Here is a 12,829-nt window from a genome sequence, read left to right as displayed (position 1 = left end):
CCTTCTTTTGTTATCCATGTTTTTAGTATAAATAAAAGGAGCCTAGCTATTCTCTGTAGGATTCTGCTAAGCTCAAGGTGATACCAGTACCAGTCTGTGTTACTTGGAGAGACTTTTTCACGTTTGCAATCACTAAGAATTCATGTGCGATTGCTTTCATTTATGTGAGTAGTTGATGCTATCAAGATCATCCAACATCATTGTTGTGACCTGAGAATAAGGACCTGAATCTGAACAGTGGGGGCCAGATCCAGTCCCCATGCAGCTCCACAGCAACAAATCATATTTAACAGATCATCAGTCAGCAACAGATCACTATAGCAGTCATTTACCACTGCAGGGAGGAGCTGGGAAGAGCTCCAACAGCTCTGCCCGATCCTCCATACCAACAAGAAGTGCCGTGATGCCACTTGTGATGTAAGTACACTCCTGATGTAAACCTAATTGCATTAGATTTGGTAGGAGTCACACGTGTTTTCATAAAATCCATAACCCATTATAAACCATAATGGACCCACTTGGACCAGAAGATAGAAATTTACTATTGGTTCACTGTGGCTGTCCCTGTTCTCACTGATGCAAAATTGTCCTACCACTAGTCAATTTATATCAATCTCTCATTACGAATTAAGAGACAGCAAATGATGTAGCAGTCCAAAACTGACCAATAGCAAAACATTTTTAATGAAGAAGTATTGGTCAAAAATTACTAGAGAAAAAGACCACAGATGATACAGCATAGCAAAATTGGCCAGCAGCAGGACCGTTTTAAATGGTAAGACTAGGCCTATATTTACTAAAGACAAAAAGCACAAGCTAGGGCTTTATGACAAAAGTGATGATACTGAAAATTGGCCAGCAGCAGGACATGTTTCATTAAGGGGTCTAACTGGTGTATGCCTGACATTTATTTTATTTATGGGTAAAGGACAGGATGCAGTAGATAGGAGTGGTATATTGTGAGTGGTTCGGGACTTTGCAGTTAATGAGGGTACTAAAAGCAGAGTATAAATACTTGCTTTGACTTTTTATACATAACTGAAAAGGGAGTGATCAATAACCACATACGCAAAGCCCATCATTTTGATTAGCAACCCAAAACTAATGTTTCAGCATTTCAAATACTGTATGTTAAACTAGTAACATCTTTCTTGTATCCCTTTAGAAACTACTGCTGTCACATGGTTCTTCCACATGTCTTATGCTTTAAATGTCCAGGAGCAGGACAGTTTACACTAGAGCTAGTATACCTAACTAGTGTATGCATAACTTTTATTAAAGCTTTGGAGATAGGGGGAGCCATGAGTGTGAGTGACATAATGTGAGGTGGCTTCGATGCCCACTGTTCTTGCACTTAGCATTTTTATCTTTCTTTTTTTTTTTCTTTTAAACAATGCAGGTGCATGTTGTGAACAAAGGAAGGTGAATGTACTGCTTTGAGTACCCCAAATTTCAAAAGTGAATCCTTGTAGCTAAAGAAATAACTTTGCTGTGGACAAAACAACGTGTAAAAGTGACTGTAGACCTCAAATCAACCACAAAATAAAACAAAAGACAAAAAAGCCCCCAATAATATTAAGAAAAAGAAACAGCAAAGGAGTTGATTGTTAAAAGAGCTAGCAATCAGAATTAACAGAGTTTCCTAACTGGCCTCAATCTCTCCCTATACAGTTTGTCTTCTTTTAGTATGCTTTCCCTGCAACAGCTTCAAATACGCTAATACTTAGTCCCCCCACACACACACACACTTTATAGTGAGTGGCCTGGCTTAACCATAAACCCCCCTTATTGACACTTCTAAGCCTTCTGACCATAGTTCAAAGACCATGTAGAAAAAAAAACACTTTTATGCACAGGGGGTAATATATGTTTTGTTAAAAAAAACAACATAATATAGATTATGGTTTAATTTTGTATTTTGTCAAGATGACAAAGAAGCAGGCTGGGTTTTACACAAAGAGGGTTTGTTTGAAAAGCTCACAATGTGTATGTGTGTGTGTTAAAAAAAAAAAAAAAAAAAAAAAAAGCTGTCCTGACTGCCAATCAGATTTAAAACGTGAAATTTCCTGAGCAGGTATGAGGATAAAAATTAACAATATGATTACCTGCTATGCTTCTTTTTATTTAGGATTTTTTACGCATGTTATTGAAAATTGATAGGCACAAGAGTAGAAGACATACACATTTTATAATACATTTGTTGATAATATTTAATTAACAATACAACAAGCTAAGGACATAATTAAAATTTCCATTTTTGGAAATAAAAAAGCCTAAGTAAAAACAAAGAATCTTATTTTTTTTATGTCAGTGATTTTTCAAAGCTGGTTGTTTTCAGCATCTGTGTGTTAGATTAGTGAATTCTTCCTCAAAGTCTTTCTAGATAATGTATTTATTTTTGTAATCAGAAAAGGAATTTTATTGTACAAAATTGCAAAAAAATACAAACAGCTGGATTAGCAAAAATAAAACTTCCAGTAGTATAAACATTCAATTGGTAATTATACATTTCAGAAGTTGAAGCAGTATACAATATCTGTATATTACGACTATGTATATACTCCACATTTACAATATAGGTTCAGCGTTGACATATTCTAGAAAACAAAACATAAAACAGAAATTAAACTAAATTAACTCACAATGTGTGTGTGTTATCTTTCAAATAAGTTTTGCGAGTGTGTATTACAGCTGACCGTTCTACCAGTGTCCATCTGCCACCAACATCTCCAATCTAATTAATCTTATAAGATTTGCAGCCCAAATCTTCACAGCCCGCACCTTACATCTGGAGCAGTCTATCACGGATTAACTGAGGTGGAGATACCCTAGTGGTTTCTAGCCACTTCTGCTAGATTTTAGTGAATTTGCCATACACATTCCTATGCTGGTATGTATGCTTCTCTCTAATTAAAATACCATTTACTTGTTGAATCCATTGGCGTGACGAAGGTGCCTGAGGAGATAGCCAGTACCTTGCTATCAGTTTCCTAACTAGATACAATTGTCTAGTTAAGGCAATGTATGTATTAGGAGAATAAAGTTCTTTCTCCAGGCCACCAAGCAAACAAGTGACTGTTACAGTCTCTGAGTCTCTCCTACCCCATTCATGCAACTGAATTGGAGTTCTGTAGACACAATCGAGAATAAATAAGTGGGATAATTTATGTGCTGCTGATACCGACACCTACGGACAAGCAGCCAGGATTTGTATCCAACTATCCCCATCTATAGGGCCAATGTCTGATTCCCATTTTTCCCTGCAAGGTATTAGATTTAGGGTCTGTATGTGAGACAACAAACAGGCATATATAGGGGAGATAATGCCCTTTTTGTCTGAAGTAGCCAGAACCGAGTTGAGAAAATCAGACTCAGCTAGACTCAAGATTGAACATCTGCCCTGCATCCTTATAGCATGTCTCATTTGTAAATACATGTAATAGCTATTGTGTATTCGAGGGATTTCCTATCGCAATTGGTCAAAAGGTTGACCCATCAAACAATTGCAAGAGATGTTTAATTTCCTTCCCTCCATATTTCCTTCCCTCCATATTGAATGACCAAGAATTTTCGCTAATTTGGGGAATGACTAGATCATTTTTAAAGTGGAAGTAAACTCCCCTATCGTTTTCAGCCAAGGAAGCTGCCATCTTTGCCTCTGTTTAATCTTCAACTGCTATGGTGCTGCACATGTGATTCATTATGACACCAGCCATTGGATGGTTTGATAGTTTGGCTGAGAGCACAGCCAATGTGCAGTTAGCATTCCCGGCATGCCTTTTTTTTTTTAACTGTTTACTTCCACTTTAATATAGATTTTTATTTGGAATTTTGACCACAAAATAACAAACTGAAAAAATCCTAAGAAATTGAACTCTACCCAACAGTATTTAAAATCCCTAATAAGAAAATATTTTATTGGTTGCAACTTTTGTTGATTTTTTTTAATCCATTATTTATTGATTCTTTTGTATAGTGATCTCATTGAGCATGTTAAAGGTTGCTTGCCACTGTAATAGAAATCAATAGCATGTAAAACAACACAAATGATGCAATTTCTCATTACTAAAGGCAAAACTTTTGGCATGGGGGAAAAACACAGCTGACTCACCCTTTTCAGGGTAGGGATATATTTATTTAATTTTTTTACTTTTTTTTCTTTTTTAGGCTAAAGTAAGTGTACCACACAAAGGGGTTCATTTACTAAAAATGGATAATCTAAATCCTGGGCAGTTTTGCATAGAAACCAATCAACTTCCATTTTTTTTTTGTTTTTTTTTGCCAAAGCTTAATTGAACAAGCTGAAGTTAAAAGCTGATTGGCTACCATGCACAGCTGCACCAGATTTTGCACTCTCCAGTTTTAGTAAATCAACCCCAAAGTTTGCCATGATGCCAAAGCGATTGGTGGGCATTGTGAAATTGGGTGTTCCTAAAGGGCATGGTTTATTTTCACATCTTCAAATATCAGCTTGCATTCTGTCTCTTAGAATTTGGTAACATGAAATCTCAGAGCTGCAAAGTAAGCTGGTGCTGGAAGACTTTGCTCTGCCAAATGCTGTGCTAACATGCCTGAAAAGGGAGCAGTTAGGTATACAATACCCAATGTGTCTCTGGATCCCGTTTTGATGTCTGAACAGTAAGGTATCTGCAATCAAGGCCACCAGCCCAATCATATACTCTTAGTACTGTCCTAGGAGACAAATGCCCCTGACTTCCAGCAAATCTTTTCCTGTTATTAATTTAACTAATAATTCTATTCATTAATCAATCCAATAACAATCAAATGCAGTAGTTAAGAGGTAACACTGGTCAAAATGACATAAAATGTACTTTTAAAGAATAATGTCATACTTCACTATATAACTGTTAATTCAAGCTAGTAGAATGCAGGCATATTTGTATAGTACAAGTTATACAGGTAGTAATCACTCCTGTAGAAAAATAGAAATGGACAAGCGGAGACGAGCAGTGTTTCTTATCTCACTTTTCAAGGAACTTGTCATTTATAATGCCTCAAAATGTCATGAAATATGCAAAGTAACAAATGGCAGTATACATGTAGAAAAGAGACATACAATGTGCAAAACAAAGTGGTGAAATTGACCGATAAGTCAATTATACCACTTCTTCAGTTTTCCTGTACTGGAAATTAAAATCTATAGCAGGTCCAATGTCCGTATACCTCCTGAAATGGAAACATATAAAAGTTCTTTATACATGGGATGGTATATCCACTGTGGAATGAATTTCACAGTTAGAATGATTGTCCCAAAAAGGAGAGACTGCAGTTTAGGCCTCTATGTACTATTGAAATACACAGCATTCAAGCTAAAAGTGTTACTAAACCTACAACAGTAAAATCAGTCTGTATATGCAGAAAAGCATGCTTATTATACTCACTGTTAATCCTTTGTGTAAAAAGGCTGTTTGATCCTGTCTTCTCTGATCCTCCCCTTCTTCCAGAGCCCCCAATCCATCTGCTGATAGTACAGAGTCTTGGGGGCACTCTGCACATGCTCGTTTTGGTGTGTATTGCTAGGGAGTTGTTGTTTTTTGGGGGGGGGGGGGTGCATGTGATTGACACAGGGCCACTCGGCACTCTCCAGACAGAGGATCAGGGGTCATACAGCCTCATGGGTCAGTCATAGCAGAATGAAAACTCCTCCTACAAGTTTTAACCAGTGCTCGGCCAGACACCAATAGAAGTCAAAAGAATGCTATATACTGCTGATAAAAGGTATTTAGCAGTTTATATTTAATAGGATAATTGCATTTCCATTTTATGTGTATTGTGGGAGACCAGATATTGTGAATGCAGGGTCCTGTTTTTTTTAAATATCAGGAACAGGGAGTGATCAATAACTGGACACAAATAGTGGCAACTTTTATAAACTGGCACCATGGCCAATTTGTGTTTTAGTTTCTCGACTTGGAACTGATATTTCAGTATTTGGAAAATGCTAAATCACTAAAATATTTCTTGTATCTCATGGAAAACAACTGCTGAAGCTGTATCATGGTTCTTCCACACTCCTTGTTGAATTTAATTTATCATATGGAAAAAGAATGGGGGCACCACTACTGAAGAAAATTTACATTAGACCCTAAAGCAAGAGCAGAGCCATGGGCTATGGCAGGGAGATATTACCTGTGTAGTCTCTAAGCGGAATTAGAGGCCAACAGGTTGCCTAGCCAGCCAGGCTAAATCTGTGATAAAAAAAATGTTTTTTTTTTAGGCCATTATCTCCAGCAAGATGTCAGGTTACCCATGGTCATAATTTTTATGATGTGCACTGATTTCAACAAAGTCAAACAACATGATTTTCAGTGAATTTGCTTTCTTTGCTTCCCTATAAGAGATAAAATGACTTGATGTGTTGCTTTTCTAAACATCAGGGGCATCTATTGTAGCAGAATCTAGTTTTTCCATGGCAACCCCGTTTGCTTCTGCTAATGGTTTTCTTTTATTTTCTGCCTTTCTTAACATTTTTCCAGCTTCCTCCATTGTGTTCATGAGCGGCTTCCCAAGTGTTTCTGGGAGCATAAGGGTTAATATTCCAGTTATTAATGCCATTATTCCAACTAGTAGCTGAAAAGGAAAATATAAAGGTAAGGTTTCATAAAATGATTAAATATCTATAACTTGCATATAACATATGTCATGTTTTGCGTTCACAGCAGTGTGAAGTTTTTATATGTACTATCTAGTGCATACAAAGCACATTGTAAAACAATAATTCATAATCAAATTCATCCATACTTCATGTGCAGAGTGTTAAAACATTATACTGCACATGGCCATTTTGGCGCCTCCCCTATTTCTTTTAAAATCTCAAGAAGAAGGAAATTATGTTACACTAAGGATATATTGACATTTCTGGTTTGAACAAGCAACATAATGGTCTTCATTTAATAAAGTACAAAACATAGCTGATGTTACCTCCTTTGTAGGAAGAAAACTGTGTTTTGGTAATGCTCACCCTTTTAGAAGAGGATTTAACCACTTGCCCACTGGGCACTTTCACCCCCTTCCTGCCAAGGGTGACCTCCTACCAAGACATTGTGTTTAATATCACTCATAGTATCAGCCAGTTCAGTCTCTAGTAGCTTCTGTGATATTTACTAGCTTTTTTTGTTGAGACCAGTTTAGTTGATCTTTCATTTTGAACATGAGGGATCTGGGAATACTTCTGCGATTGTACAAAGAAGCATCTCCCATGGGACTTTGTTGCAGCAATTAAAATTCCAGCAAATAATGTTTTTTTTATATAAAAATAGAAAGTTAATACAGTCTAATTCTAGTCTAATAGTAATAGGATCTCATATGTACAGCACAAATACCATATACATAGTCTATTAATTATGCAGCCTCCAAAATTTCCCAATGCGTTTTTGACTAATTATTTTACATTACATAGAGCCAAAAAGGAAGCAACTGTAGCACATCCTAAGGGTGCCAGTATGGAGGGGGATTCAAAGACCGACAGGGGATCAGGGATGATCAAATGGGGGCAATTGCAGCAACCCTCTCAATGTGTGGATATATCTAAGAGCATATCACTGGTGTTTCAAGGTCTATTAGATTAGCAGAATTCTCACATGAAACATACCCAATCAGTTGTGGATAGTTGTATGCAAGGGTATGCTAGAAGTAAAACAATTATCTTTTAGTACTCAATAGTAAGAATGAGTATGAATTTGTATGAAACATACTTTATTTAATTATTTATTCACATTAATTATTTAATTGGATATTTTCTTAGGTCCCTTTTGGAGCAGTTTAAGGAAATAAAAAAGGTGGGAGGCAATGATATAGCCACTTGCAATACAAGGATTTAGAATTATAAAAAGAAAAAAAAAGACAATCCTGTAAATGACCCTAACAGTTATAGCATAGTCTGCTCTATTTATGTTAGACAGCAAAGGGAGGAGGACTGTGCAATTGCCAATAGCTGACATGCCCTTGATTTTATCCCCCCCCGGCATCTAAGACGGTTGCCTGTGTGGCGCCGTCATTTCCAGGAGGTATATGGCCACCGCTGATGGAGTGGTGCGCAGTTTCGCTACCTTTTTATTCAAAATCCTTTTATTGTACGTGGACATATCATTTGACCACCCCTGATCCCCTGAAGAAGACTATAATTAGTCAAAATGCGTTGGAAATTTTTGGTGGGTACATAATTAATAGACTGTCTATTTATATGGTATTTTTGCCCTATATATCAGATCCTATTATTATTAGACTAGAAATTGGACTGTATAGACCAGATGATTTAATCCTATTGTACAAATAATCTTTCTATTTTAATATAAAAAATATTATTTGCTGGAATTTTAATTGCTGCAACAAAGTCCCATGGGAGATACGTCTTTGTTCATGATATTAAGGGACAGAGCAGCTGCTTAACTCACAGTACATTCACCACTGTTGTTTTAGTTCTGTGATTGTTGACTTTTTGTTGTAATTGCTTAAGCACCTGGGTAGGCTAGGCTTGAGTGGTTTCTATATCTTCTAATACAGATAATAAGTGCCTCAGATCATTTCTCATTGAGAATACTTCTGATTTTTCTTTAGCCCCTTAAATAGGTTTAAAAGGGTACATGCAGATGGAAATGACTGCTGTCGCTACCTTTTTTGTCATCCACTCTGATTCAGATTCCTGCATTGAGGTATGTGGCCGACTGTCCACTGTCTTGGAATGCCTCCGTGTGCTCTGTGCAGGCTGTCAGTGCATGTTTGTCACTTTCTTTTCTCTGGTCTACTTTTGCCAGGGTTACCCTGGAGTAAGAGCTACGTTGTCTGCTTGTACCGTGGCCCCCTGCAGTGAGATAATGCTGCACTGAGCCTTTTAATGCAAGGGACAGAAAGAGAGGCTTCATTGTTGTCCTTTTGTCCACGTGGTAAATTGTGGGGGGTTATGGTCACCTCCAGGATAAAAGTGAGGCTGTTTGCATTGATGGGGAAAGATCTGATGTTTTTCTGAGTTTCAGAGTTTGATCACTTACTACTAGTGTCTCTCCACCATCACAGCCTGCCCTCATCCATCATTTTTACTTTAGAAAGTATTTGAAAATTGGGGTTAGCCACTTAGACACCTTTGCCACAATGCACAGCCAGAAATATCACTTACACTATTTTTTTATTTAGGTTTAAAGAAGAACTCCAGCTTTTCCTCTCCAAAACAACAGATGCATTGTGCATGTAAATGAATCACAATTGTCAGTTTGTGTGGTTTGTGTGTAACTTACCTCATTTAGCTGTACACTGCAGGTTTCTGTGTCTCTGATGTCACTCCTCCTCCTGGATGAATTTCAAAGTTCTCCGACTTCCTGTTTCCAGTCCTGATACTACATGCCCCATGATCCTTTGATCCTCTGTAGCTTCAGGGCGTGCTATGGGAGTCACTTGTACCACTTCTGGGAGTTGATATGGGTGGGTCCTAGGGTTACTGTGGGTGTTTCTGGGCCTTCACGTGGGTAGTGAAAGGTGTAAATGTGCTATACCGCCTCCTGTGTCATTCCTGTCTTGCAGCATACCAAAGAATAATGGCGTACAGCAAGACTACAGAGGAAAGGCTATAGGGGGTTATTATGAAAGGATTTCCTTCATATGTAAATTAATCCCTTCACAGAGAGCAGGGGTCTGGGTGTGCGGGATTTGAGGAGTGGGACTCTCCCTGTTTACACTGGTCGGCATATTTGACTTGGAAGGACTGAATTCTAATTGGGATCCAGAAAGTTACATCATTTTTAGAAACTAAAAGACTACAAAACTTATAGATTCTTGCTGCTGCAGGAAGTGGGTGGGGAAGGGACAGAGTCTATCGGCAGGATATACAGAGTGTAAAATCATAGAAAACCACAACTAAACACAGAATATCAGGGACTCTGCAGACAACAGAGCAATATGGTAGGTATGGTCTATGCTGGGATTGATCATCATACAATTCTAGTAAAAAGAAAGTTTAAATTCAGCTTTAAAGTAAAGCTAAAGACAAAACTTTTTTTTTTTTTTAAGTTTAGGACAGAGTATAGGTAGGCTAAAACAGTAGCCATCAACCCTGTCCTCAGGGCCCACTAACAAGCCAGGTTTGTAAGATAACTGGAATACATCACAGGTGATATCATTTGCTGCTCAGTGATTGGAGTATTCTAGTCTGCATCTCCCCAAGGTAATACATAAAAACTGTCCTGTTAGTGGGCCCTGAGGACAGGGTTAATGACCACTGCGTTAAAATATCTTACAGGTTTTTATTGCTACCCCTTCCTCTGTTAGGGAGATTCACCCTTTCTATTTGTGCTGTTTGCCAGTATAGTTGAAAGTAAAAGAAAATCCCAAATGTTGGGGCATTTCCTCTCACTCCCTATTTTGGATATGAGACAGGAAGTGAAGGGACATCTCCCCAGTGGGACACAGATGGCAAAAAAACTGTCAGGGGTTATAACTCTCCCTTAATCTATGCAAAATGAAAAATGTTTTGCCTATAGTTTTATTTGAATATTCATATTACGTTGCCAGCAGTGGGAAGATGTTGCTTCATTATCAAGTTAGCAGGCTAGAGCTAATATAGGACGCTCCAGAGCTTAACAAGGAAACACATGTATGTTCTGCCAGGCTGTTCAATATTACTGGAGTGTGAATTCTAAGATTGATTAAACAAAATGACAAGTCCTTTCACGGGTTAAGCAGTTATTGAATGTACAATATATTAGCTGTTTGACATGAAGTTTTGAAAATGAACTGCCCCCACTTACTCATTTACACATTTTGCAGTGTCAGTCTACTCTACACAAAACCACTTAAAGGGCCAGAGGTCTTTTGAAAGTCTACTGTATGGTTTTCTGTACCTTCAATTTATGTTTACAATTTATGAGCAGGAATCTAATCATGCATTTAAGAGGCCCCACATGTATAGCATTAAGTAAGAATTTATCTAGGAAAATAAAATTACCTGTGGCATAAATATCCAAATATCCTTCAGGTACACACAGAATGGGGCAACCACACTACCAAGTCGACACATCATACTCCCACTGCCAACAGCCAGGGACCTAGAGTAGCAAGGGAAAAAAAAAGGTAAATATCGGTAAAAATAGCTCAGTTCTAGCATGGGCAACTTAAAAAAAAAAGGTTACCCGGCAGCCTCTGAAAAGCAAAGCCAGCAAAAGTCAGATGAGAGCTTTTGGTCGGAAATTCGTGTATGTTACATCGGACTTTTGCTGGCAGAATTTCCGCCAGCAAAAGATTGAAAGCAGGTTCTCTATTTTTCTGATCGGAAATTCCGATTGTCTGTAGCAATTCCGAGGCGCAAAATTCCTACACATGTTCAAAAACAATTCGACGCACACTCGGGAGTATTGAACTTCATTTTCTCGGCTCCTCGTAGTGTGGTACGTCACCGCGTTCTTGACGGTCAAAGGTTCAGAGAACCATCCAAGATTTTTCCAACAAAAACTCTGATCGTGTTTATGCGGCTTAAGGCTGCTATAGTCATCTGATCTCTGGTACTGCTCTCTGCAGGCTTGCCACACTGTCCTTCCTCTTTCAGACTAATTGATGCCCATCATCACTCAACTTGCTTCCTGTGAGCCCGGGGCTTTAAGATTTTTGCTTCAATATAATTTTTATTGATTTGAAATAAATATACATGGTTATGTAACTCACCTTACAACTGTTGGATATAATTCAGCCGTGTACAGGTATATAAGGCCAAAGGCAGTACCAATTGAGAACTTCCCAGCCATATTCATAATGATAATTACAGTACTGTTTTCCTGTAAAACATTAATGCATGATTTAGTCTAGTATAATCTTATACATATTTTTTTCAAAATGTGCTGTTAAACAACTCAAAGGGTAACTCAAAGCAAACATTTTATTTTTTCAACTACAGTAAAACCTTGGATTGTGAGCATAATTCATTCCAGAAGCATGCTTGTAATTCAAAGCACTTGTATATCAAAGCAAATTTTCCCATAAGAAATAATGGAAATCCTGATTCGTTCCACAACCATTTATTCATAAGTCCTTCAGTTTATAGTCCATATAAAAAGATTATAGCAATATGATTTTGTTGTGTAACCATAAAATGTCCATCCAAAAATGTCAGCCTCCACAAGGGGGTTAGAAGCAAAATCCAGCAGGAGCTACAGAGTATAAAAGAGAAGAGATGCACCTCTAAGTGTAGCAATATGGTTACATTTAATGAAGGTACGACATTTAGCAATTCACATGGTTGATGATTAAAAGCGACACATCTAAGTATGCAGGCATCCGGTGTAAAGCTATCCACATAGATCATCCCCTGCACGGCTGGTTGTCACCACTGTCAGTCTGCAATCATAACCGGGAAGACAACCTTGCAGTAATGAGATCTGAAAGCGAGGCCTGAACCGATCGTGGAGCGCATCGCAGAAGGGATGATGTTGATAGCGGTGAGGAGGGCGGTCTATGTGGACAGCTTTACCCCAGATGCTCGCATACTTAAGCCCCATACACACTATCATATTTTCTGCTGATTTTTTCCTTCAGATTTACCAAAACCATATAATATGAGGTCAAACCTTAGGAGTTTAAATTTGTATACAATCGGGCAGGCCCTTGCACTACATGGTTTTGGTAAATCTGAAGACAAAAATCAGCAGAACATCTGATAGTGTGTATGGTGCTTTAGATGTGCCTGTTTTAATCATCAACCATGTGAGTTTATAAATGTTGTACCTTCATTAAATGGAACTGTATTGCTACACTTAGAGGCATCTCTCTTCTCTATTATACTCAGTTGTGACATGGCGCTACGTGAATATCAAGACATTGCTTGTATATC

At 37.9% G+C, this 12,829-nt stretch overlaps 1 protein-coding gene across 1 annotated transcript in view; it reads right to left on the bottom strand.

The window, feature by feature from the left end:
• Positions 1-2,184: 2,184 nt before the first annotated feature.
• The window catches only part of SLC22A16 (solute carrier family 22 member 16), a 109,875-nt gene continuing 99,230 nt past the window's right edge, over positions 2,185-12,829 (bottom strand). The window contains exons 6-8 of the mRNA XM_077487117.1: positions 11,668-11,777; positions 10,955-11,054; positions 2,185-6,591 (exon numbers count right to left, since the gene is read on the bottom strand). Of these exons, the coding sequence (XP_077343243.1) occupies positions 6,388-6,591; positions 10,955-11,054; positions 11,668-11,777 (414 nt within the window). The 3' untranslated portion in view covers positions 2,185-6,387. The remainder of the gene's footprint in view (positions 6,592-10,954; positions 11,055-11,667; positions 11,778-12,829) is intronic.

The sequence above is a fragment of the Lithobates pipiens genome, unplaced genomic scaffold, assembly GCF_037356315.1.
Source record: "Lithobates pipiens isolate NorthernLeopardFrog02 unplaced genomic scaffold, aLitPip1_a1.2 Scaffold_18, whole genome shotgun sequence".
NCBI lineage: Eukaryota > Metazoa > Chordata > Amphibia > Anura > Ranidae > Lithobates > Lithobates pipiens.
This window is presented reverse-complemented; position numbering and strand designations above follow the sequence as displayed.